This window comes from Talpa occidentalis, unplaced genomic scaffold (assembly GCF_014898055.3).
Source record: "Talpa occidentalis isolate TD23 unplaced genomic scaffold, MPIMG_talOcc4v2.1 talOcc4.17, whole genome shotgun sequence".
Taxonomy (NCBI): Eukaryota; Metazoa; Chordata; class Mammalia; order Eulipotyphla; family Talpidae; genus Talpa; species Talpa occidentalis.
Window position 1 is genome coordinate 41,149,293 of NW_023601754.1, and position 27,545 is coordinate 41,176,837.

The 27,545-nt window shown below is 49.5% G+C and overlaps 1 protein-coding gene across 1 annotated transcript in view; it reads right to left on the reverse strand.

Moving 5' to 3' along the window:
• FCGBP (Fc gamma binding protein) overlaps nucleotides 1-13,230 on the reverse strand; it is a 53,428-nt gene extending 40,198 nt beyond the window's left edge. Inside the window, exons 1-7 of the mRNA XM_054697181.1 lie at nucleotides 13,146-13,230; nucleotides 12,842-12,898; nucleotides 10,450-11,700; nucleotides 8,274-8,623; nucleotides 5,364-5,934; nucleotides 2,798-3,402; nucleotides 657-1,224 (exon numbers count right to left, since the gene is read on the reverse strand). Coding sequence (XP_054553156.1) covers nucleotides 657-1,224; nucleotides 2,798-3,402; nucleotides 5,364-5,934; nucleotides 8,274-8,623; nucleotides 10,450-11,700; nucleotides 12,842-12,896 — 3,400 coding nt within the window. The 5' untranslated portion in view covers nucleotides 12,897-12,898; nucleotides 13,146-13,230. The remainder of the gene's footprint in view (nucleotides 1-656; nucleotides 1,225-2,797; nucleotides 3,403-5,363; nucleotides 5,935-8,273; nucleotides 8,624-10,449; nucleotides 11,701-12,841; nucleotides 12,899-13,145) is intronic.
• Between the last annotated feature and the right edge of the window lie 14,315 nt (nucleotides 13,231-27,545).

Sequence of the window (27,545 nt, forward strand, 5' to 3'; positions counted from 1 at the left end):
GTCTCCCTGTTTGGTGCAGCCCTCGGCTCACAGGGGCCAGAGAAGGGCCCTCCACTGCCACCCACTTGCTCACGTCACATCTACAAGAGTGAAAACCAGGACGACGGGGTCGACGCCCTGTCTCCTCTAACAACACATGAGAGCGGAGGGGGAGGCCCATTGTCTCACTAGACAGCCCTTTCCATGATGCTCCTGGGTGTTTAATAGTGTGATCACTACTAAGGCTCCTGCAAGGATAACTCACAACAACCTTGTTTGTTTTCAACACTTAGGGACTTAGGGTCTCAGGTATTTCTACAGCTCATCCAAGTCCACATATGGCAGCCCCTTGGGGCCGAGAAGTGTGCCAGGGTCGGTGGTGATTGCTGATGGCCCCCCTGCCATGTGGGAATCAAACGGGGGTCCCAAGATAAACCAGGTCATTTTACGAGGATTCCCTGCACCCGCCACTGCCCTGCGGCCACGCTCCCTGACATGGAACTGAAGCTTTCAGAACCTTGGCTTCCTGCCCGTCTACGGCTTTACCCACACCGCCAACCTCCTGGGGCCGTTAGAAGGATGATGACCTCATGATAGGACACGTTCATGAATAGGCAACAGGCTGAGTGCCCCCCTACCGCTCCCGCTCCCAACACCAGGGCCCTCGCGATACTCACGGCAAAATTCCTCAGTCCTCCAGGGCTCCACGGTGGCCCCGGCGGCCTGGCAGGCGGCCGTGTAGTCGGCTAAGGCGTCACATAGAGACCCGGGCTGGCCGGGCAGCAGGCAGCGGTCATAGACACAGTCACGCAGGAAGTCCTCTGGCTCCAGGTAGTAGTGGCAGTCCTGGAAGGGACCGTCTGGGTCGGCGATGATGCCACACTCTTTCTTGCTCTGCAGCTGCTCCTCCACCATGGAGTCCAGCTGGGGACAGTCTCCTGGTGGGTTCGCTCCGCAGCCTGGACTTGTCTCCTCCTGCCAGCTGTTTCCAAAGGCCAGTGCATTGGCAGCCTGGCCTCCTCCGCGCAGTTCCAGGTCGTCTTCCGTGCGCCCATTGAAGTTTCCGCAGAGCCCACACAGCATGCCGGCATAGCTGCTCGGCACCTTGGCAGTCACTCGGGTGTTCCAGTCGTAGGTGACTATCAGGCCAAAGTCCGTGCGCACGACGGCGTCTTGGCCCTGGCGGTACACCTGCACTTGCCCATCTGCCGTCTGGAAGGGCAGGTATTGAAGGACACCATCCACCTGGGAAGAGATTGGGGTCCACAGAGGTCAGTGTACTCAAGGTCCCTTATGCTAGGCCCCAGCTCAGGGCCACTGCTCAGGCTGCTCCCTCTGCCTGGCACAGCGTGCACCTCCTGTCATCCTTTTGGTATCATGCTAATTCTGCACCGAACCCACAGCCTTCAGAGCCCATGTGACCTGAACCCCATCACCTCTCTGAGCTCAGTTATACCCCATTCCCCATCTGTCATCTTTCCTGTCACCCTGGCTTTCCTGATATTTCTCTAACTCTTCCAGTTGAGTCAGGCATCCAGGTCTTTTCACTGTGCCAAGAAGACCACCTACCACTTTTCATCTGGCTGCTGTCCCTTCTCCCTTCAGGAGTCATGGAGCTGACCCACGTGGCGCAGCAGACCACTCCTGTCGCTCTCGCTGTTCCCCCAACAGTGTATTTCAGGCAGTCTGCTTCTTTTGTTCCCCACTCTGTCTCTGGTGAGTCCATTCCCCGCCTACCCCCGCACCTATGGCCTCGTCCCCAGTTTTGTATGCATAAATAAAGAAGATCTTCTGAAAAAAAGAGTATACACTCTGGAGGCAGACAGCCTGGCTTCAGATTCTGCTACTCCTTAGCTGCATGATTTTCGTCATTTGAAAAGAAAAATCGGTGGTTCTGCACTTTTGCTGAGTAAGGACCTTCAAAGGACGTTCACACAGAAACGTGCCCAGGGGGGTGCCCATCTGGTAGTCTCCATTCCCTTGCGTAGTTGGGAGACTCTGTGAACCCCAATCATACACACACACAACTCACACACATACCTCTCTTTGCCTACATTTCACTTGTCACCTTACTGTCCAAAAGTCATTATCTTCCAGAATAGGCCCAGACTACAACTTGCGGTGGTTCATACCTAACAATGTGAAGTCAACATTGACTGAAAATTTCCTGGGTGGCAAGGGCCCTTCTACACAGAGGCCAATATTAACTGGTTAAATCCCTGCCCTACCCTGATTTTGACCCCCCTATGGGTGGTTATTGGATGGCCCATCTGATTGTGGACAAAACTGAGGACAGGGCCTCCCTGGTGGCGCAGTGGTTAAGCGCTGGGTTGTGAAGCTGCCCGCAGCCTCTGCATGCTGGTTCAATCCCCGGCTGCTCCCTGGCCACCAGAGGAGGGTCCCACATGGCGCGCAGACCTCTCCTGCCGCCCGCTGCTCCCCTCAGCAGTGTCCTTCGGTCCTTCTGCCTGCTCTGCTCCCCGCTCTGGCTCTGGTGAATTCTCTCACCCTCTCGCGCTTCTGACTGTACCCAGTGCTTGTATAAAATAAAATAAATAAATAAATCTTTAAAAAAAAAAAAAAAAGAAAAGAAATGGGTAGAATTTAAAAAAAACAAAAACAAAACAAAAAAAAAAAAAAAAACCAAAACTGAGGCCAGAGAGACAAAGTCACAGGCCCAGGGGAGGGCTCCTGCTAGGCGGGGGCCCGTTCCTACACTGACCACAGAATTGCCTCCCGTCCAGCCCCACCCTAACCCAGAGGCCCTCCCAAGTCTCAGGGTCTGTCCTGCCTCCACTGTGCCAGGGGCATCACTCACCAGCACTCTCCCGGGGTACTCCCTGCGCACTTCCACCTTCACGCCGTGGGCCTCCACGCGCACGGCACGCGTGTAGCTCACGGTCTGGCTGCCCCGATGCTCATTTTGCACCAGCACCCGGAAGGCGGGCAGCGTCCCAGTCGGACCGCACGTGCCGGTCAGCAGGTATGTGCAGGTGCCCATGAAGTCAAAGCGCCGGCCGTCGAAGGTCAAGTAGTGTGGGTCCCCGGATGCCTGGCAAATCCCAAGGCTGTTGGGGTAGCAACCTAAGAGGCCGTTCTGGATGCGGCAGCGCTCGCCACTCGGACAGCCAGGTGTGTCGCTGCAGACCATCTTGTGTGTTTTGGCGTCGCAGACACAGCGCCGCCGGCACTTCTGGTCGGCCCACACAGCCTCCCCAGGCGCAAGCAAGTGGTTTTCAAAGAGGCAGCCACAGGAGGAGGGAGCCACGCAGGCGTCTCCACTGGCCACGAAGCCAGGGAGGCACACGCAGCCTTCGACGCAGGGGCGCTCGGAGCAGTTGGAAGGCGCGCCGGTGGGGTTACAGGAGATGGGGCAGGCCGGGCTGCAGTGCTCATAGCGGCTGTTGGCGGGGCAGGAAAGGGCTGTGGGGACAAGGAGGGCATCTGTCAAGCCACTACAGAGGGTCCCTCAAGGGGTGCCCCATATAAGGGCATGCCTCAGACTCCCCTCCTCAAACCTGCTCCACCCCCAGACCTCTCCATCTCAGGAGTGGCCCTTCCTGCCTGGTTTATAGGCCCCAATCCTCAGAGACACAGCTGACTCCCCTGCCCCCTTCACGGTGACGTTCCTAACACAAATCGATCCAGACAGGATCTACTACAGTCTCCTCTCACCAAGGCCCCCACTCCACTGTCCAATCCCGTAGCCTCCTGCCTAGTGTCACCCACTCTCCTACTGTCCCCAGTCTTTTCCTCACAAGCAGCCAGAGCGCCCTTGTGCTCACCTGAGGCAGATGCGTTCCCTCTGTGCGTGCTCTCCCTGAGGGGAAAAGTCAGCGCCCACCACGAGTCTCCCACTATCTGCCCCATTAACTCCCTGGCCCAGTCTCCACTCGCTCTCCCTCTGGCTCTTTGCTCCAGTCATAGTACCTCCCAAGGGGTCCTCACAAGGCCACCTCAGGGCCTCTGCATTGGCTCTTCCCTCTGCCTTTTAGAGGGTGATGCAGTGTGTGGTTAAGAGAAGGCTACTTAAACCCACATGGCCTGGGGTCAAATCCCAGGTCTCCCTTTCTTAGCTCTGTGACCATAAGCAAGTAACTCCAATCTCCCGGTGCCTCCGTTTCCACATTAGTAAGATGGGATAGTTAGTTTCTGTGAGGAGCAAATGAGATAATCTTGCAGGCACCTAGAAACACAGCCGCCAGCAGGTGATGCTGATGCCCACAACTCTTCCTGGTCTCTGCTCCAACATCACCACCTAAGAAAGGCCTTCCCTGTGCACCCTCTTCCACGACCTCCCATGTGCTCTTATCACAAGAACTTTGCTTCCTTTGCACTCTGAAAATACTCCACAGTTTACTGCTTACTATCTGTGTGTCCTGCTAGGATGCAAGTCTGTGAGTGTGAGGACCTAGTCTGTCTCAATCAACGCTGAATCCAGCACCAAGCACAGTGCTGGGCCCACAGACGAGGTCAGTGCCGCAGAGACAACCGGGTGGAGGAATGAGCACACTGCTCCCTCTTTTTGTACCCGACACGGAGAAACTGGTGGGGGGAGGGAGGAGGTTACTGGGCAGTGAAGATACGGCAGCGACCAAGACAAATCCCAGTGGCCTCAGCACCTTCCCCAGACAGTCTCCCCACAGCAGTCTCTGCCTCAAGGCCCGGATCTGGGCCTGGATGCCTCCTCCTCCCTTCCCCCTAACCTTCTATCTCCTGAACATTTCTCTGGGAGCCTCACAAGGGCAGGGACAGGTGTGTGTTGGCTCCCACTGGGCCCATTACCAGCACAGTGATGGGGCCAGATAAGGGTTCGGTGAATGCTTATTGAACAAATAAATAAACGAGGGAACGATGAAGTGGATGGAGCCCTGGTTAAAGAGCTTGGACTGCTAGAGGGATGTGGAGGAGTCAGGGAGGAGAGGCTCATGCATCTGCACTGGGACTCTGAAGACTACTCTCATGCCAAGCCCTTGCGCATGCTCTTCTTCTGGCCTGGAACTTACTTCCTGCCTCCTTAATTTCTGCCTGGTTCCTCCCCTCCTACAGGTTTCTCACTGGGATCTCTTTCCTAGTAAATCCTCCTTGACCCCCAGGCTGAGTCAGGAAGCTTCTCTCGTCTCCCATGGCCCCTTGGACTTCGACCATCCTGACCCTGATTTCTCTGCTGTGCCTCCCCCACCCCAGCCAACACCACTGTGGACTGACGCTGTGCAGTTGCATCTTCTCCAGCTGCAGGCTTGCTGTGGGCAGGGCCCGGCCTTCGTGGCCATGGATGGCTGTCTCCCTGGCATGGCCCAAATCCAAGCTGAACCACAGTGAGGGTCCACACATGCAAGTGGTCCCTGCCTCCCCCCACGTCCACCTCCCGGGGCATCACTTACGGCAGTTGGCTGGCAACCTCCAGTTCCCGACAGAGATGCCAAGTTCCAGACAGGCCTGGGCGTAGGCGCTGAGGGCACGGCACAGATTGGACCGGTCCCCACTGCCTACACACATGTCATAGACACACTCCTGCAGGAAGGGCTTCGGCTCCAGGGCATGGTGGCAGACAGCAAAGGGGCCGCTTGGCAGGGTCAGCATGCCACAGAGACGGTCGCCCTCATAGTGCTGGGCCTGGCCTGGGGTGCAGGAGGGACAGTTGTCTGCACAGCCATCCGTACACAGGTAGTCCCCGTCGTCCAGCTTCCATTTGCTGGCAAACTCCATGGCATTAGGAGCAAGCACTCCGTCACGGGTGAGGAAGTCATCTTTGGGGTTGCCGTTGTAGTTGCCGCATAAACCGCACACGTTGTCTTTGAACTTCTCGGGCAGGCTCACCGCCAGCTGGCAGTCCCAGTCGTAGGTGACGATCAGCCCGAAGTCCAGCTCCACGATGGCGCGCCTCCCGCTCTGATACACGCGCAGTCTCCCCTCCTCCATGGAGACCGGCAGGCTTGAGCGCTGGTTGTCGATCTGGGGGGCGGGAGTGAGGGCTGGTGAGGACCCGTGTGGCCTGGCCTGCATCCCGCCTCCTTCCACTCACTTGCCCTGCCCGAGCTGCTTGGGGATTCCTGCGTCCTGTGACTGCCAACATCCCAGCCTCAGAATCTTTGCTCTTGCCACTTTTGGGTCTGAAATGTTCTTCCCCGAGATGTACACATGGTCCGCTTCATTGTCTCTCTTTTTTTTAAATAGAGGCATGTTTTGTTTATTTGTTTGTTTGTTTGTTTGTTTATACAAGCACTGGGTACAGTCAGAAGTGCGGGAGGGTGAGAGAATTCACCAGAGCCAGAGCGGGGAGCAGAGCAGGCAGAAGGACCGAAGTACACTGCTGAGGGGAGCAGCGGGCGGCAGGAGAGGTCTGCGCGCCATGTGGGACCCTCCTCCAGTGGCCGAGGAGCAGCCGGGGATCAAACCGGTGCCGCAGAGGCCGCGGGCAGCTTCGCAACCCAGCGCTCAACCACTGCGCCAATGGGGAGTCCCTGCTTCATTGTCTCTTACAAGGGCTTCCCCCAAATGTCACCATCACAGTGAGGCGATCCCTGACTACCCCTACTGGCTTCCTGATCCACTTTCCTGCTAACCTGTCCTCCCACAACTTCTAACCTTTTGAACTATTCGCAAATTTCTCGTGCTTATCATCTGCCTAAATCCACTAGACCGTCAGCGCCACGAAGACAGGGTTTCGTCTGCTTCCACTACTGCTCAGCTCCTGTGCCCAGACAGTGCCTCGCTGGACAGCAAGTACTGGCAGGGAGCAGAGGCCCTGCTGCACTGGGGAGAGCCTCTCTGGCTAGTCATTGTGCCTGGTCCTAGGCTGAGAGACCGTGGAGATGCAGCCATGACAGACACAACCCCAGGTCTGCTCTCATGGGACTCCCAGTGCAATGGGGGAGACAGACCTGTCAAGAGACAATGACAGGGCCTCCCTGGTGGCGCAGCGGTTGAGCGCTGGGTTGTGAGGCTGCCCGCAGTTCGATGCCCGGCTGCTCCCCGGCCACCGGAGGAGGGTCCACATGGCGCGCAGACCTCTCCTGCCGCCCGCTGCTCCCCTCAGCAGTGTACTTCGGTCCTTCTGCCTGCTCTGCTCTCCACTCTGGCTCTGGTGGATTCTCTCACCCTCCCGCGCTTCTGACTGTACCCAGTGCTTAAATAAATAAATTAAATAAATAAATAAATAGATAAATCTTTAAAAAAAAAGAGACAATGACAGATGAGAGGTCAGGGTTGGGACAGTGGCGGCAGAGGCGGCCTTGGGAGCCTTGAACAAAGGACAGATCCCATCCTGCAAGGCAGGGAGGTTGCCTGGAGGCAGGGACAGCTAAGCTGACCTGGAAAGGATCAGTGCAGGACAACGACAATAAGGAGGGAGGGGCTATTACTTTGCAAATGTGCTGAGGGGAGAGAGGACACAAGGGCTGTGTCTGTCTGTCGCCTGCCTGTGCCCTCTGTCCCCGACTTGAGCACCTCTTTCTCATTCTTTCTCCACACATTCTTGCCTTAGCCAAGAGGATGAGGTATAGAAATGGAGTCAGAGGCAGAGCCTCTGGGAGCCTCCTGTGCAGCCAGGTCTGTGCTGGGCAGTGCTGAGGACACAGCCGTGACCGGTGACAGCCAGGACCCTGCCCGCACAGGCTCTCAGTCCAGGCAACTCAATGTTCCAATCTGCCTCTACCCTAGGACCAGCGATCTCCATTTACAAATGACACAGCAACATTTGTTCCTTCCAGAAAATTCACAAAATGCACATGAGCAAAAATGAGAAAAGAGAAATTCCCCATATTGCCATAAACACACACACACATGTACAAATCCTGCCAGATATTTTTTTTAACCTCTAAATACATTTACCCTTTTCTCGTTTTTTAAATAAGGAGACCCTGCTGAAGTCACTGTCTCATGAACTCTGTTTTCCTAACAGACTTAGGCAATTCTACCAGGATTCCACAGGAGCTGTAAACTTTTGGACACTTTCTTTCTTTTGTCGTTAAAAACCGCATTAGAAAAAAGTCCAACTTTTTCTTCTAACCCTATCTCTGAGCATCCTTAAAGGAAATTCAAACGTCGACCAATAAAGGAAAAAACAATTTAGAACTAGAACTGCTGGACAAGCGGGTTTAAGGTTCTTCCACTGGTTCTCCAACCAATGGAGAGAAATGTCCCCTCCCCAGCCCGCACCCCTACTGGGCCCATTTCTCCGCACCCTGTACCCCAGGTAAAGGGCTCAGGCTTGGGCGTTGCCACCGCAAGCGCTGCCTCCTCCCCCTGACAGGAGTTCACGGGCGTTCCACCGCAAGACTCGGGACACTCACCCGGGCAAAGCCGACCTCCCCGCGGGCCAGTGACACCGAGTGGCCGTAGGCGCGCACGGTGACGAAGCCCACGTAGGAGACGCGGCGGCTGTTCCGGTGCTCGTTCTTGGCCTCCACGCTGAAGGCAGGCAGGGACAAGTCCTTGCTGCACAGCTCCGTGATCGTGTAGGTGCAGGTGCCCATCATGTCGTAGTGAAGGCCATCGAAGGTGGTGTAATGGGGGTCACCCTGGGCGCGGCAGGTGGCCACGGACACCTCCACGCACGTGGGCTTCCCGCCCACCACCTTGCAGTGGTGCCAGGGTGGGCAACTCACACCTTCGCAGGAGGCCTCCTCCGGGGCTGGGGTGGCTACAGGGAAGGTGGGGCAGCTGTCAGGAGGTTCCAGCAGATGGGAGTCCAGCCCTGGGGGGTCTGGGCAGGGCCCTCCCAACCACCCTTACAGAATGGGGAAGGTTCAGTCGGGAATCCCACAGGGAGGGAGAGGCCCAGGTCCTCAGGTCCCAGGTTCTCTGATTCCCCAGTTTAACCACCGCTCATCCCAGAAGAAATGGAAGGCAGTGCAGTCCCAGCAGCACAATCATGGAAATGTCCTGTGTGGGTTTTCTCTCCACATTTTCCCCTCTCCCTTCCTTCCCACTCCAGTCAGTGGGTTAAAGGGTCTTTTTCCAGGAGAGAAAAGGGAAGACAGAGACTGTAACCCAATGGGAAGGAGGGTGCGGTCAGGTTGTCTGTGTGGGATTCCTGGCTCAAAGACTCAGCTGTGTGACTCTAGAGAAGGCCACTGGGCTCTCCATACCTCCGTTTTGTCACGTGTGACATGGGTGGGGGTGATCATACCTTCCTCACGAGGAGACTGTTTGGGGAGGGGGTGTTGCCAGTTTTTAATAAGCTAGAACATCAGGCCCTCCCCTGGGGGCGCAGGCAGTTGAGTGCAGCGTTGTGAAACTGTCCGCGGCCTCTGCAGCACAGGTTCGATCCTGGCCGGCCAGTGAGAAACCCCCATGGCATGGCAGACCTCTCCTGTGTCGCCCGCTGCTCCCCTCAGCAGTGTATTTCGTCAGTCTGCCTTTTCTGTTCCCCACTCTGTCTCTGGTGACTGCTCTTACCCTCCCGCGCATCTGGCCTGTACCCCGGTTCTTGTATGCATAAATAAATAAATCTCTGAAAAAAAGAAAAGAACAAGATCGACATCTTGTTCTTAAAAAAAAAAAACAAAACAAAAAACCTAAAGCATCAGTAGGGTTTGGAACTGCCCCACGGTGTTGATGGCCCATGGCTGGTGAAACCCGCCCCTCCCCATTCTACCAGTCATGCCCCCAAGTAGCGCTTTGAAATAGGGTGGTTTCCGTGCCCTAGAAGTGGGGGCCATTTCTGCTAGGGCTTGACACCCTAGTGTCTAGTGTTCTAACTTGGGGAGGGGTCCACGTAGGCAGCAACGGCTCTTCCTTCCCTGCTTTCCAGTCTTCAAAGCCCTTGCTTTCTGTGCATTCACAGTAACAATCACTCTTACATAGTCCTCTCACTTGCCAGACACCCACTGCGGAATTTACAAATGCTGACCCGCTGCACCCTCACTTAGCAATCCTGTGAAGGGGATGCAACTATTAACCCCATTTTACAGATGAGGCCCACAGAGGTGTTCACGTGTCCAAGGTCACACAAGCAGATATGCACCCTGAAGACTGGTGTGAGCATCTGTGCCCTCAAACACCACACTGAGATGACTCTTTGACATGCTGAGCCTGAGGTGACACGTTAAGCCAGGCCCTAGACATGAATGATGGTGACTTTGCGAGGCCCCCCAACAAGGCAGCCATCACTATCTTTCCAAACTGGTTGGTAAGAACTGCTGACCTGACCCTCCCATCCCGCAAGATCCCTCACTTGTAGCACCTTGGATCTCCCCTAGAACCCCCCATCCCACAAACACAGGCAACAAAGGGCTAATGCACCACCCCTGCTGCAGGCATGTGCTCTGACTGGTTGGGACCCAGATGCTAAGTATTCAGTGTTGCTCCTGGGGGCTGGAGAGAGAGGCTGGAATGGGTGGGGAGGATAGGCCAGTGGGGCCAGGAAGCCACAGAGAAGCAGGTGAGTAGGAAAGGGGGATGAGTGAGAGGGCGGGGAGAGGGGTCACTGGGAGGACAGGGCCAGAGGTCATTCCCATCACTCACTCTGGCTGCAAGCAGCTGCTGTGCCAAAGCCCACAGCCTGGCCCAGTCCGAAGGTGAGCAGCCCAAAGCTGGTACCAGCCTTGGCCACGTGGATGGTGTCAGCAGTGCCGAGGTCCACTTCAGCAAAGGAGAACTCGCTGCCGGGCACGGGTGTCCAGGTGACATTGGTCCCCAGTGCACTCTCATCCACCATCAGTGTGTTGGCAGCCTCCGTCGGGGTCACCACCAGGGCCACACCATTAGAGCCTGGCATGCTCTTGACCATGTAGGCAGAACAGTAGGATGCCACATCTGGGATCAGGACCAGGTAGGGGTCGTGGGTGACACCACCCCTGGTGGCACCTGTACCAAACAGCAGGACCTGGACGCCCACGTCTGCAGTCAGGTAGAGTGGCCTGGATGGCCGGATCTCAAACTGCAACACGCTGCCCTCCTGCAGCCCATGGGAGCCGGTGGTGCCCCCATGGTTGTAGGTCACCCTCGTGTTCTGGCTGGCCACCACGAAGGCCAGGTCATAGCGAGTCTGGGAGGCCAACGTGGCCACCACGTAGTGGGTGCCCCAGGCGGATGTGGGCAGCAGCTGCTCCACAACATGGTTGCAGGTTGTGTGTTTCTGAGCGCAGGTGTGGCCAGAGAGGACAGCCACGGGGATGCTGGCTGTGATCTTTGACCCCGAGAGATCAGCCGTGCTCTGTAGCTGGGCCACCTGAAAGGGCTCCAAAGTCACACTCAAGACACTACCCGCAGGGTAGAACTTGCCCTGAAACGTCACCGCCCCCTTCAGGTTCACATGGATAGTGGTGTTCGCTGGCCCAGCCACCACAGCGAACTCCTTGACATTCTGGGTAGAGGAGCCAGGCGGTGTGAACACAAAGTACTCGGTGCCCAGGGCACGGACAGGCTGCAGCAGTGTCAGCTCTGCCGAATTGGGCTTAGAGTTTACAGCCTGCACCGAGATGGCGCGGTCAGAACGGACTACTACCGCGTGATGGAAGATCTTGCTGCCTATCATCTCAGCCTTGGAGCTGATATTGGCCATGACCGACTGCCCAGGTCTCACTGTGATCTCCTGGGAGGTGCCATCTGCATGGCTGAAGATGAAGACCGAAGCAGGTTTGGCCGACATACTGGTAAGAAAGAGGTGGAGACTGGCCTGGCTGTACCCAGACCGGTAGTTCTGCAGGAAGGCGGTGAGGAACTCTTCCCTGTCGTTGGCGTTCCTGGGGTTCACGGAGGCCTCCTGGGTCAACCCTGGAATAAGAACACGCAGTTGTGGGTCCACTCATCAGGGAAGTAACACCTCTCGTCCTGTGCCTGGGTAACATTTAGAAATATTAATTTGGCTTTTCGCCTCTCTTCTCTCCCTTTCTCCTGTTTACGCACCCACCAGCCTTGCTGACGTTCCTTCTCCAGAAGCCTGAGCCCTTGGACAAGAATGTCACACTCAGGCAAGTTGTGTGCGCTGGGTCCAGGCAAGTTGTGTGCGCTCCAGCAGCAGGGGGCCGCTGTCACCTGTTCAGCCCACTGTTCCTGCGATGGCTTACGATGACTCTTTTTAATGCCACATCTTCCCATTTTTCTAGACTCCAGTTGATTTAAGCACCATGCTTTAAGCACCAAGTGGGCTGGATTTGGATGCTACTTTGTGGCTTCTGTCTCAGTAGGATTTGGGAATGGGAGTGAAGGGAAGAAGGGGGTTATGGGAGCGTGGACAGAGCGCCTCACAGAAATAGAGAGGAGGGGGCACTTTTCACCAGCCCCAACCAGGAAGGGCTTCTCCAGGGTTAGAGAGAGGGGCCAGGGGAGGGGGAGGGAGAGGTCTACGGGGTTTCGGAGAGAGTGTTATAGTGAGGGGGTCTGTCAAATAAGGGACGCCTTGAAGGATATTCCAGTGTCCCAAGGGGCCAGGGACAACGGCTGTTCCAAAAGGCAAGCTAAATAGACGATGACCGGCAGCGAGAGGGCCCTGATGTTCCAGGTTTCCCCCAGCATTTCGGCTTCACTGAGACTTAAGTCCTGGACTCCTGGACATCACCCTGGAGAACCGGGTACCGGACGCTCCAAGAGCGCCTTCAGTGAAATTTCCCATTGCCTCAGCAGAATGAGGCTGAGTCAGAGCTTTAGTTGAGTTACAGACAATCAAGACAGCAGTGGTTTTGAAGTACTGAAATTTGGGGACTAAGGTTTTGCCTGCTTCCTTCCAGAACTGAGAGGATTGGTGACTTCTGCCACATTTCTCTGCAGGACCATAGATTCTTCCCCCCATCTCTGTCAGGCTGGGGTGAGACTGGGAGAGGGGCGTGCAAAGGGGGTACACGTGGAGGGTCCTGCCCCAGGCACAGAGTCCCCCATACTGTAACCAGCATGTGGGCAGGATCTCGATCCGACTTACCCCATAGGAGGGTTGCTCCAGCCCAGAGCGTCCACCAGCTCCACAGGGAACCCATGTCTGCAGTGGGGAAAGAGAAGGGCATCAGAGAAGGCTGGGTGGCCTTCTGTCAGAGACTGTCCCTGACAGGACAGAAGGGCCAAGTCTTGGGACAAGGGCCACCAGGGAAGCAGGGAGGCAAAGGTGGGCTCGACCCAAGGACCAGTGCATGTGTGTAGGGGGGCAGCTGGATGTTCAGTTGGTCTAAGGTTGGGCTTAGGAGGGCAGGACAGGATGGGGGCAAGAGTAGGGGACCTCAGTCTCTCACCTGCAGGTCCCTGGAGCTGTGTGGTACTGGGCTCCTGGGCTGGGCTATATAGCTGGGTTTCTTGGCTGTTTAGGCCACACCCTACTCAGCCATCTGCCAAGTAGATGGTGCCAGCTTCCGGGAGGAGGCTGCTGATGCCAGGGTCATGTGGAAGGGGAAGGCCTGGAGAGGGTGGAGGATGAGGCTGGATACCCAGGTCCTGAGAGGGCTGTGAAGACAGCTGGTGGCTATGTTCTGGGAGCTTGCTAGAAACTTCAGTCCTGGACGGGTAGTGTCCCTAAGGGAAACAGTGGGAGCAGAGGGACTGTGTCCCTCCCCACCCCACCCCAGAAGGGATCAGGGAGCAGGGTCGGAAGGAGGTGTTGGGTCGTGTTTGGTGGTTCAATGGCTGGATTTCTTCCTTTGGCTCAAGGAACAATAGCAAAAGACTTGCATCCGGGTCCTGGCGGCTCCCCAGGCCCCACAAGCTATTCCCTGGTCCCCAGCCACCTACATCCTGTTCCAGGCACCATGGGGGGTCAATCAGTGTGTGGAATGGGATGGAATCTGTGTGCCAGGCCAGTGGGGTGGGACCCACTACCTCCACCCCTGGTGCCAAAGGCCTGCTGGGCACCTCATCTGGGAAATGGGAACACCAATAACCCCACTGGGCTCCTTTCGCTCCTAGAGGGCACACTGCAAAAACTCAAATACTATAGGTGGGAGGGAGCCCAGGGTGGAGGAGGAAAGAGGCCCTCTGTTTCCTGGTTCCACACAGACTCAGGTTCCATTTCCTGGAGAATTATTTGTTTTCTGGGAGGTTTTTATTTTTCTGTTCTGACCAGGGACTGGTGAGTTTATGTTCCCCCATCACCCCAGAATCTGCTTGTGATGAGATGGGGGTCTAGGTTGCACATGGAGAGCAGAAGAGAATGCTGAGGTAGAATCTGTTCCTCCTGGGGGCTGGCCTGACCCATGCCCTGCTCACCTCCTCCTAGCCCGGGACCCAGTGTTTGCTCGGGGAGTCTCCTATAGAAACAGCAGCTGCGAAGCCTGGGTGACTTCTCAGACAACACCCAGCAGCTGCTGCCCCCAGGACTCCTCCTCTCTTATCACTGAGGTCTGGGCCTCGGGGTGCCTAGAATGGGTGGGGTCTCTGATGCCCCCCATCCCAGGGCACATTCCTGAAGGAGAGATAAGGCTCAGGGTTGACCGGGGCCTAAAGTCCACCAGGAACACGCAGCGAGTAAACAGGAGACGGGATAAAAGCCAGAGTTATTAAGAAATACGGCTCTCAGGTGGAAGGACCCACAGGGAGTGGGGGCTCTGAGGGAAAGGACCTGAGCCCCTGAGGAGTCAGGGGTGGGTGGAGGGGGCTTCTGGGTCTCTGGGGACGAGAAGGCCTGGGAAGAGGGGCTGCAGGGTTTCTAAGAGGAAAGAATGATCACAAACCGACATGTCCAATTCCATGTCAGACATGCTGAGAACTCAAGAGAAAGAGGGGTGAGGGACAGACAGTCAGGGTAAGCCTCAGGGGTGATTCTGGTCCTCTAAGCCTTGAAGTCTCCCCTGAAAGACCAACTCCCCTCAAAATCTGCCATAGCTTTCTGCAGCCTATGTCCCCAGAAATGGGTGAGAAATCTTACAATTGAATATTCGGGATTTAACACACCTGTTAAATCCTTCTTTACTCCTTCCAGGACTCGAGTGTGTGTGTATTTTTTTTTGGGGGGGGGAGAAGAGGGATATGACGCACCTTGTCCCCTATTCCACATCATATCTATTTTCAGAAACCTATGGGAACATTTCCTTATGGTCATTAAAAACATATCCATCCCACCACCGTCACCACAGCTTCGATCTGAGGCCAAACAAAGGTTATTTGTGAGCCTGAGCCTCCTGGCCTCTCCCTGCTGGCAGGAGTGGCACTGTTCATGCCACGGGTCAAGACCCCCTGCCTTGTCCAAATGCGACAGAACTAGGGGACAGCTGCAAGGAATTTACTCTGCTAAACTCAGGTTTCCCAACAACTTCCAACTTCTCATGCTCTCAGTCCTTCCAAGGTGCTCACTCGCCGTGGGGAGCTCCGCCATCTTGCATGATGTATGCTAACCTCCTTAGGTCCAACCTTGATCCAATTCCTCCCCTGCTCAAGGACATTCCGTGCTTCCTGTCCCTGCCAATGCAAGCCCGCGCTCTTGGCAGGACTGTCTTGGGGCTCCATTTCCTGCACCTTCCGCCTTGGTTGCCTGAGCCTCCCTGCCATTGCCTCCGAGGGCTCAGCCTCCTTCCACCCGGGCCGGTTTCTCCAGACCCCTCCCCCGTTAACTCCATGTCCGGAATGCAGACCTCACTTTCTGTGTGAGTCATTTGCCGAGAACCCAAACTAGGCTAATCTCTTATTCCTCCTACATCTGCCCACTTGCTTAAATCCTTTTTTGTTTTAGCCACTTGAAACTGAGTCTCGCTACATCTCCATTCCTGCTCTCTGCTTCCCAGCACACACTTTGCATGGAAACTGTTTTGCTAAACTCTAATGACATGTTATTTGCCCCTTGGTTCTAGCTCCTTCTCTGGGACATTTGACACGGACACTTCCTCCTCGGTGTTTTCTATCACCTCAGCTTCCATCATCTCATTTCTTCAACATCTTGGGTTACTTTGGTTGGTTTCTTACAACAAGCCCTCTAACACGGTTCTCACATTGTCTTTCTCTACCTACCTCTTTTCTTTTATCCATGTCCACCTATGTTGTCTGTGGTGACATGAATTGTCTATATTTTGCATTGTCCAATATTGTGGATTATAGTTACCTACATATGGCTATTCAGTACTCAAAATGTGACTGATGTAATGGAGGAACCGAAATTTTAATTTATTTTTATTTATTTATTTATTTTTAAATGGTGTCTGTAGTTTATTTATTTATTTATTTTTAAAGATTTATTTATTTATTTATTTATTTATTTATACAAGCACTGGATACAGTCAGAAGCGCGGGAGGGCGAGAGAATTCACCAGAGCCAGAGCGGGGAGCAGAGCAGGCAGAAGGACCGAAGTACACTGCTGAGGGGAGCAGCGGGCGGCAGGAGAGGTCTGCGCGCCATGTGGGACCCTCCCTCTGGTGGCCGGGGAGCAGCTGGGGATTGAACCAGCACCGCAGAGGCCGCGGGCAGCTTCGCAAGCCAGCGCTCAACCTCTGCGCCACCAGGGAGGCCCCGAAATTTTAATTTAATTTTAGTAAATTTTGTGGGTCTGCTACTCCTAGGCAGCCTATTCGGCCGCCATTTTATCACCTAAACAAGGTCAAAGTGGTCTGGCCAGTTAGGAACTGGAGCCCAAACCCTTAAACCCTTCAGATCAAACGAGCACAAAGCTGGATCACACCGGGAAGGTTATGCATCACAAGGTATGTTCAGAATGCCCGGGGGCTGAGGACCGATGCATAACATATACTCCTGATTTATACACCATGAGGTATGACCGGGAACGCCCGGTGGACCGAGGACCGATGTATGACAAGGGACCCCAGAAGCTGATCAGTGGAGAGCCTTGTTGATAAGGTTGGAACCATGGCTGGGGATTAGGGTGTAGCATCAAGTAGATTAGAAGTGCCTGGAGGGCAGACTCACAACCCCTAATCTTCTACACCCTTCCCCTTTCCTTAATCTCCCTAATCTCCTAAAAACCAATTACGTGTGTCAATAAAAGGGCCAGGATCTTGCTCTTCAGCAGCATCCTGCATTATGTAGCCTGCTCCACGACTCCCGTTTGTCAGTGTGGTCTTGTCTTGACGCAACAAAATTTAAATTGAAGTAACCACCTGTAACTTGTATTCATATTAGGCAGGACAAAATTCTAGTGCTACTGCTAACACAGACCTTTCATCTTCCTAGCCAGCTACCTGCCATCACCCACCTACCTATTTATTCTCTTTTATATTCTTTTTCCATTATATGACCTTGTTATGGGCAACCATTCTAATGTGATTCATGGGAATGCTTTAAAATGTTTTACTGGCATGAAACACATATTAAATGCATGAATCATAAATGCATATGGTTTCCTGAATTATCTCACAATGAACACAACCTTCACCTTCACCCACATCAAGAAATAGCATTTCCTGCATCCCAGAAACCCTGGTCATGCTCCTTACCAATCACTGTCTGCTCCCTGCCTCCCACAGGGAGCCACTATTCTGGCTTCAACCACCACAGATTATTTTGCTTGTTTTTGAATTTTACATAAATGGAGTCACCCATCTGTATTTTTTTTTAAGATTTATTTATTTATTTATTTATACAGGCACTGGGTACAATCAGAAGCACAGGAGGGTGAGAGAATCCACCAGAGCCAGAGCGGGGTACAGAACAGGTAGACCGATGAAAGACACTGCTGAGGGAAGCAGCGGGTGCGGCAGCAGAGGTCTGCGCAACATGTGGGACCCTTGCCCAGCAGCCGGGGATCGAACCGGCGCCGCAGAGGCTGCGGGCAGCTTTGCAGCCCAGCACTCAACCGCTGCGCCACCGGGGAGGCCCACTAGCATTCATTTTTAATGCCATATGAGATTCACTTATATAAAAGTCTATGCATATTTACACAGTCAGCTGTTGATGAACATCTGGATTGCTTGTGGTTTGGGCGAATGTGTTCTTCTTTTGGCACACACAGATGCACTTTCTGTTGGGATGTGCTCTGAGTTCCTAATGGTGGAATCGCTGGGTCACTGGGCTCAGTTTTAATAGAAGCTACCAAATGTATTTCAATGTCAACTCCCATGATTGGTGTCTGACCATTCTGGCTGCTGCACAGCTTCACCAATACTTGGTCTTATTAGATTTCATAATTTTAGCCATTCTAGAGGTGGGGTGGTGGTATTGAGTTATGGTTTTAATTTGCATTTCCTTGATTGCCAGTAAAGCTGAACACTTTTTCATATTTACTGTCCACTTGGATCTCTTTGTAGTGGTTTGTGAATCTAGAATGAGTTACAGAATGTTCCTTTTTCTCCTTTCAGAAAAAGATCACATAAAATTGGTGCTAATTCTTTAAATACTAGGAAAATTCTCTCATGTAAGTGATCTGGGCCTAGAGATTTCTTTCTCTAGAATGTCTTTTTAAAAACAGATTTATTTATTTATGCATACAAGAACTGGGGTACAGGCCAGAGGTGTGGGGGGAGGCAAGAGGATTCAACAGACAGAGTGGGGAAAAGAACAGGCAGAATGACCGAAATACACTGCTGAGGGGAGCAGCAGGCAAGTCAGGAGAGGTCTGCTGCGCCATGTGGGTAGCTCCCTGGCTGGGGATCAAACTCATGCTTCAGTGTTTGTGGATAGCTTCATAGTTTGCATCTTAACCCCTTGCCCACAAGGGAGGCCCCTCTTTCTCTAGAGCTTTTTAATTACAAGTTCAATTTCTTTAATGACTTCAGATTTTCTGTCTTATTAGCTAAGTTTTATGGTTTATGAGGAATTTGTCTATTTCATCTAAGCTCTGAAATGTGTGAGTATAAAGCTACTCATGATATTCACTTACGTGGGGGCCTCCCTGGTGATGCGAGGAGTTAAGCACCACACTATGAAGCAATCCGAAGCCTCTGGAACACAAGTTTGATCCCTGGCCGGCCAGGGAGCTACCCACATGGTGCAGCAGACCTCTCCTGTCTCGCCTGCTGCTCCCCTCAGCAGCGTATTTCACTCAGTCTGCCTGTTCTGTTCCCCACTCTGTCTCTGGTGAATCCTCTTGCCCCCGCCCTCCCCCCACCCGCATATCTGGCCTGTACCCCAGCTCTTGTATGCATAAATAAATCTTTAAAAAAATATTCACTTACATAATTTTAATGGCTGCAACAGCTGTAGTGACATGCCATCTTTTATTCTTGATAGTGACAATTTCTGTTTTCTTTTTATCTTTGTCAGTTTTGCTATTTATTAATTTTATTGATCTTTTCAAAGAATAGATTTCTGTTTCCTTGATATCCTCTATTATACTTCTCTTTTCACTTTGTATTACTTTTTTTCTTTTATCTTTATTTCCTTCCTTGTGTTTGTTTTGTGCTTATTTTGGTCTCTTCCTTTCTTTTTCACTAGCATCTTAAATGGAAGATTAGATTATTGGTTTGAGGCTTTACCTTTTTTCTAATGTAAGCTGTTAGTGATATAAATTGCCCCTCCAGCACTGCCTTAGTTGCATCCCACATAGTTTGATATGTTGTTTTCATTTAATTCCATACATTAAAAATTTTTTCTTGAGACTGCCTCTTTGACCCATGGGTTTAGAAATGAGTTGTTGACTATCCACGAAATAGGAGATTTTCCTGTTGTCTTTGGTAATTGATTTCTAGCCACTCCATTATAGTCAGAAAACATACTCTATATAATTTTAATCTTTTTAATTTTGTTGTGGTTTGCCTTATCACTCAGTGCCTGGCCTATCTTGGTCAGTGTTCCATGGGTGCTTGGCAAAATGCACATACTGCTGTTGGTGGATGGAGTGTTCCATAAATGTCAATTAGATTAGATTCAACATCAAATTCAACACTGATGATATCTTTCAGTTCTTCTGTCTCCTTGCTTATTTTCTTTTAGTATTTCTATGAATTGGTGACAAGGTTTTGACTTCCCTAACTATAACTGTGCATTTGTCTATTTCACCTTTTAGTTCTCATTTTTTGTTTCACATATTTTATTTTTTTTTTTAAAGATTTATTTATACAAGCACTGGGTACAGTCAGAAGCACGGGAGGGTGAGAGAATTCACCAGAGCCAGAGTGGGAACAGAACAGGCAGACTGATGAAATACACTGCTGAGGGGAGCAGCAGGTGTGGCAGGAGAGGTCTGTCCGCCATGTGGGACCCTCGCCCTGTGGCCGGGGATCAAACCAGTGCTGCAGAGGCTGCGGACAGCTTCGGAGCCCAGCGCTCAACCACTGCGCCACCAGGGGAGGCCCTGTTTCACATATTTTAAATCTCTGTTGTTTGTTGAGTACATGCTAAGGTAGTAATGTCTTGGAGGAGTGATCCTTTTGTCATTATTTGATATACGTACCTCTTTGTTCATAACAGCTTTCTTTGCTCTGAAGTCTACTTAATTTGATACTAATATAGTAACTATAACTTTTTTAAATTAGTATTTCCATAGTGTATCTTTTCCCATCCTTTAATTTTTAACCTACCTATGTCATTATACTTGAAGTGAGTTTTTTTTGGAAACAGGATATAGTTGAGACACTTTTTTAAATTCTACCAATCTCTGTCTTTTATTTTGTGTTTTTAGCTCATTTACAGTTAAAGTAACTATTGATATGTCTGGGCTTAACTCTGACATTTTATTATTCATTTTTCATTTGTTCCCTCTGCTTTTCATTCCTTTATCTTTTTTCTTACATTCCTGTGGGTTACATGGGCACTTTTTAGAATTCAGATCACTTACTTTAGCTATTACAACATAAATATGTCATTTATCACCTAACTCTAACATTGATATTTTACCACTTCAATTAAACTGCTGAAACTTTACTTCCACTTACGTCCTTTAACCTTCTTCACTTTAAAAAATATAATTGTTTTAAGTATTTCCTCCATCAAAAGCACCACATCAGATGATATGCTTTTTTCTTCAACTAAATATACTTTTAAACACTCATGAGAAGAGTAGCCTATTTTTTTTAATCTGTTTTTTTCATTCCACTATTCTTCCTTCCTTTCTCTGAGGCTTCTTCTGTTACCTAGCCTATTTTTGTGTGCTATGGTTTTTTTTTTTTTTTTTTTTTTTTTTTTTTTTTAAATAGAGGCATGTTTTATTTATTTATTTGTTTGTTTGTTTTGTTTATACATGCACTGGGTACAGTCAGAAGCGCAGGAGGGTGAGAGAATTCACCAGAGCCAGAGCAGGGAGTAGAGCAGGCAGAAGGACCGAAGTACACTGCTGAGGGGAGCAGCGGGCGGCAGGAGAGGTCTGCGCGCCATGTGGGACCCTCCTCCGGTGGCCGGGGAGCAGCCGGGGATTGAACCAGCGCCGCAGAGGCAGCAGGCAGCTTCGCAACCCAGGGCTCTACCGCTGCACCACCGGGGAGGCCCTTGTGTGCTATGGTTTTAATGACAATTTAGTTTAGTTTCTTTAGTTTGTGCAGTGTTATTCTAATCTGCCAAGTCCTGGTGGGAATCTCACCCAGTTCCTGTTGGTACCATCGATGGAAGCTAAAGGCATTTTTCTTGGGCCTACTTGGTGCTACTAGTACAGAAGTAAAAGACATTGGTATGAAGGGGTGGGGAGCACTTTCCTGGACAGCCTAGTGCCAGTGGGGGCTCCTACTTAATATCTGCTGGTGCCACCCATGGGGGAGACAAATGCCTACCTGGTGTCTTTTGCTGCTGGATGAGAGGATGAGCCAGAGATGCCCCCTGTTATTGTATGAGGAGTTGAGAAATGCTCTTCTCTGCGTAGTTTCTCAAGCCTTGGGGTCATTAGACAGTTTGCCAACTTCTTGCCTTTCAAAGTCCTTTTATGATGTCTATTGTATTATCTCTGATGTTTTTCATTGTAGTTAGCAGAAGGGATCAGGGAGAAATGAGTCTCTGCCATCTTGCGTGAAACAGAATTTACTGAGTCTAACGTATTTGTAGGTTACTTCAGATTCTCTTCAAAAACTATCATATTGCTTGTGAATAATGAGTTTAATTCTTATTTCTCACCCTTATAGCTTTTCTTTAAGCTTTCCAATGCATCACTGACTAAAAAGCATAAGAGGCATCATGGCCTTACTCCTGAAAACAAAAAGCTTTCAACATTTTTTCTATTAAGTATGATGTTTGCATGGTGTTTCCAAGTACATATTGTAGCACTAAAGACAATTCCTTACTTTTTCAGTCATAATGGATGTTTCATTAAATGATCCTTTGTATCTGTCTCAGTGATGTTAACATCCATTGTTGATCATTACCAAGATTGAGTGTTGCCAGATAAAATACAGAACATTCAGTTATATTTGAATTTCAGATGAAAAATAGTTGATGTTTAGTACAAGTATGCTCCCCATCACTTTAGAATATTTTAATAAGTATGTACCATGCAATTTATTTGCTAAATCTGGCACTCTATCTAAATCCATTAGGGGTTTTGCAAAATGTGGTTTCTTATTTAACATTCTTTCTTCATTTATTAGCTATACTACTACTATACTAAGTTTCTCTATGCACTTCAATCTGTTTCTTGATTTTTATTCATTCTTTTTAAAGATTTATTTATTTATTTATATAAGCACTGGGTAGAGTCAGAAGTGAGGGAGGGTGAGAGAATTCACCAGAGCCAGAGTGGGGAGCAGAACAAGCAGACTGACCAAGAAGCATACTGCTGAGGGGAGCAGCAGGTGTGGCAGGAGAGATTTGCGTGCCAAGTGGCATCCTCGCCCGGTGGCTGGGGATCGAACCGGTGCTGCAGAGGCTGCGGGCAGCTTCGCAGCCCAGAGCTCAACCGCTGCGCCACCGGGGAGGCCCTGTTTCTTGATTTTTAATCCTCTTCCTTTGGTCTATCCATTAATGTGCTCATACCACAGGCTCCAATTACAGAGGTTTAGAACATGTTTTAATGTCTGGTAGGGCCAATGTTTCCCCACTACCATATTTTTGTTTATTATTTAAAATAAGTCTTATAACCAACTTTTCCATTCAAGATAAAAACCCGATAGTATTTTGGGGGGACTATGTTACATTTGTAAGTTAGCTCTGAAAGAAATTGTTATCTTTAATGTGTGAGTCTTCTATCCAAAACTACTGCCCTTCCATTGTGCATATGCTTCCATTGTGCTTCTCAGGAGAATTCAGTTTTCCTCATACAGGTTCTGCACATTTCTTGTTAAGCTTATGTCTAGGATTTATAAAAGAATTACTGCTTTTTGCTCATGTGGTAGAGTCTGTTTTATTATTTCTTCCAACTGCATACTGGTGAACACTATTGATTTCTGTATATTAATTTTATGTCATGCTACTTATCTAAATTCACTTATTTATACTTGTTTTTCCATTGCTTCTTTTATGACTGCGTTATCATCAAATAGAGATAGCATGCAATTCCTGGGCCTCTAATTAGTGCTGGCTAATAGCTTTAGCATAAAGTTAAACAGACTGAAGATAGAGTGTACTGTTGTGAAAATACCATTCCCCTTCCTCTGCTCAGGACACTGGTGGCTTCACCAGTTAACCCCATTCTGTCGATCTCTGCTCCTGCGCATCATATTATCACCTGATCAAGTCTCTTTTAAAAACACACACAACACACGTTCCTTACAACTCACTCTGCCTTAATTGTAGCCCTCTCACATAGCCCTTTTCGTCAAAGTCAAGTTTCCATCCACTAGCTGACTTGACTTTCTTGATTCTTCCACATCCTACATTCATTCTTTCTACATTCTTCAGCTCCCTGAAGTCTAGCTTCCACCCACATAATCCTATACACACACACCTGATCTTCCTCCAACCTCCAAAAGTGACTGCAACTTCTCACGTTCCTTATCCTCTGTCATTTCTCATCTTCAATCGCTCATGCCTCTTCATTCTACGCTTTCTAAGCCTTGCCAACCCCTCTCCTAGCTGCCAACCCCTCTCCTTGCCAATTCCTCTCCACCACACACAAGGTGGCTCACTCCCTATGACGGTTCTAAATTACCTTTTTCTACGTTTGCTACATTACTTAAGTAAATAAGACACCCGCAAAGGTTCCCTGTACTCATTGCCACCATGCAATGGCTGAGATGGAAGCACTAAGTGTGCTGGTGTGAGGCCAACGTACACAGCAGGAACAAGGAACGGGCAATGGCAACTCTTGATAACCAAGGTAATCAATTCAGAACAAAAATCCATTATTCTACATCAAGCGAGGATTTTGAAAATGTTAGGAACACACAAAGCTGCCCTTTTTCCAAATGGTATGTCTAACTGCCTGCGCCACACCTTCTGAATGTCTCCACGTTAGCTCAGGCTCAGTATGTCCCAAATCTCGTAACCTCCCCTCATGCACCCCAGGCCCCTTTCTTATTCTGAATCCCAGTGAACGCTGCCACCACTGGGATTGATGTATGATGATCGTTTCAAGAAAAAGCACTTGCTTTGCTTGAGTTATAAACTTCACTAGCAGCATTATCATAAGGTACCTTTTCCTTTTATATTGAAAGGACAATTTTAAAACTACAGTTACACAGACTTGTGTACCTGACAGATATTTTATACAAAATGATGAACAAGGTGAACCTGTCTCATCAAGGAAAAGAACTGCGTCTATTACAAATGGTAAAATCTGGGCCTGCAAAGTTTCAATCTGAGCTTCCAAAGCTTTCGAGTAGGAGGTACGGCTCAGGGATAGAGCATTTGACTGCAAAACTTTTGATATTTTTCTTGTTTTTGTTTTTTTAATGTGCTGCCATGAACTTCCCAGATTTTCAAATACTTAAGAGTTTCTGGGGCCTCCCTGGTGGCGCAGCGGTTGAGCGCTGGGTTGCGAAGCTGCCCACAGCCTCTGCGGCGCCGGTTCGATCCCCGGCTGCTCCCCGGCCACCAGAGGAGGGTCCCACATGGCACGCAGACCTCTCCTGCCGCCCGCTGCTCCCTCAGCAGTGTACTTCGGTCCTTCTGCCTGCTCTGCTCCTCGCTCTGGCTCTGGTGAGTTCTCTCACCCTCCCGCGCTTCTGGCTGTACCCAGTGCATGTATAAACAAAACAAACAAACAAACAAATAAATAAATAAAAAACATGCCTCTATAAAAAAAAAATAAAAAAAAAAAAGAGTTTCTGATGAGATCAACATGGGTATTCATGACTATTTTTTGATATTATATAATGAAATGCTTCACATTTGGAAAGCTCAATGACTTAGGAAACCAATATTTACTAAATGTCTGATGCATGATGTTACCATACTGTGACTAGGTAAAACATGAATTCACAGTAGAATTGAGACCAACAGGTTTTTAAAGTTCTTTGATATGGTTTCTGTCACTGCATCTAGTCTTTAAGAAACTGCTTTCTAGAGTTTGGGTGTAGCATTAAAAATAAGATCAAGGGCCTCCCTGGTGGCGCAAGGGGTTAAGACACAACCTATGAAGCTATCTGCAACCACTGCAGCACGGGGGAGCTACCCACATGGTGCAGCAGACCTCTCCTGACTCGCCTGCTGCTCCTCTCAGCAGTGTATTTTGGTCCATCTGCCTGTTCTGCTCCCCACTCTGTCTCTGGTGAATGCCCTCAACCCCCACACCTCTGGTCTGAACCCCAGTTCTTGTGTGTATAAATACACAAATCTTAAAAAAAAAAAAAAAAAGATCTACACTTATCTGAAAAGACTTTTATTTTTTATTTATTTTTTTAATAAAAGATTTATTTTTTTATTTATACAAGCACTGGGTACAGTCAGAAGCGTGGGAGGGTGAGAGAATTCATCAGAGCCAGAGCGGGGAGCAGAACAGGCAGAGTGATGGAATATACTGCTGAGGGGAACAGCAGGCGGCAGGAGAGGTCTGCACGCCATGTGGGATCCTCGCCCAGAGGCCGGGAATCGAACCGGTGCTGCAGAGGCTGCGGGCAGCTTCGCAGCCTAGTGCTCAACCACTGCGCCACCAGGGGAGGCCCTGAAAAGACTTTTAAATAAATGTATGAGGCCAGACTTTCTTCTTTATACTTCAACCAAATCAACTGATCACAAGAGGTCAAACACAGAAGCAGCTATCAGGATCCTGTTGTTTTCTATGAATCTGGACATTAGAAAGATTTGCAAAACATATCAAAACAATGTCGCCCTTTCCAACAGATATGTGTGTGGGTGCACACACTTCTGGGTATCATTAGGATTTATTAAGCCTTCTCTATATAAGCTCTCACTGATTACAACCTAAAACTCTGGCCAGGAAATTACCTAACAACACTAAAAAATAATTGAGAGCAGGCAGGTTGGGGAAGAAAATCAAAATTTGAAGAAAGATTGATAACCTGGTGAAGTTTTCTATGGGTGCTTTTTCCTTCTACATCTCCCCGCTTCAGCCAGATGCAAATCCAAACCCCTGCAGTAGGCAGCAGATAGATGCAGACAGAAAAGTTCTGAGAAACACTCTCTTTCTGATCAGAGATTGGGGAGGTTCATCTATAACTAGAAAGCATGTGTGGAGAGACAATAGAAAAATTAAAAGGAAAAAAATACTCAAATAATCCAAATATTTAAAATAATCCAAAAGAGGGCAGGAAAGGGGAAAAGAGGAGCAAAACATAGAGGGACAAACAGCAACTAATAAAATTTTAGACTAAATCAAATTTATTAATAATTATATTCCTTACAACTGAGCTAAGCATACCAATTAAAGGACAGATTGTCAGATTGGTGTTTTTTTCAAAATGCTAACTATATTCTGTCTGTAAGAAAATATTTTAAATATTATGCTATAGACAGGCTAAAAGAAGATGGAAGAGGATATAGCACTCAATTATTAATCAAAACAAAGTAAGAGTCACCTTATTAATATCAGGCATAGATTTCAGAAAACTACCAAGGTCATTATAAAACGATGTAAGAGGAAATTTACCAAGGATATTTAACAACCCCTGGCACTCTTATTAACAAGTACTGTATAAGGGCCAAACAAACAAAAAAGATTTAATACTCCTAGACACTTATGTACCTAATAACAGAGCTTCAAAATACATCAAGAAAAAAAGTTGACGTGAAAAGAGAAGTAAACAAATGCACTACTTGAAAGATTTCAATATCCTGTCTCAGTAATCAATAGTACAAATAGACAGAACGTCATCAAGAATACAGAAGATTCAGGGTCTCCCTGGTGGCGCAAGGGGATAAGCACACACTATGAAGCAATCCACAGCCTCTGCAGCACAAGTTTGATCCCGGGGAGGACAGGGAGCAACCCACATGGCCAAGCAGACCTCTCCTGTCTCTCCGGCTGCTCCCCTCAGCAGTGTACTTTGGTCAATTTGCCTGTTCTGCATCCCACTGTGTCTCTGGTGAATCTTCTCACCCCCATCATCTCTGGCCTGAACCCAGCTCTTGTATGCATGAATAAATTTTTTTTTTAAAATACAGAAGATTCAAACACTATTGTCAACCAACTTAATATTTCGAGAACATTACATCTAATAATAGCAGAAACACACTTTTTTCCAAGTGTACATAGAACATTCAATGAGAGGTCATATTCTGCATCACAAACAAACACTTAAACAATTTAAAAAGCATTGACATCATATATGTACTTGGAAAGTAGGAGTGGGAATCAAAGTAAAAATCACTGACAGAAGATATCTTGACTATCTCCAAATACTTGCAAATTAATCACACGCTTTTAAGTAATTCATGAGTCAAAGATGAAAAGAAGAAACAGAAAATATTTTTAACAGCATGAAAAGAAAATGTATCAAACTTT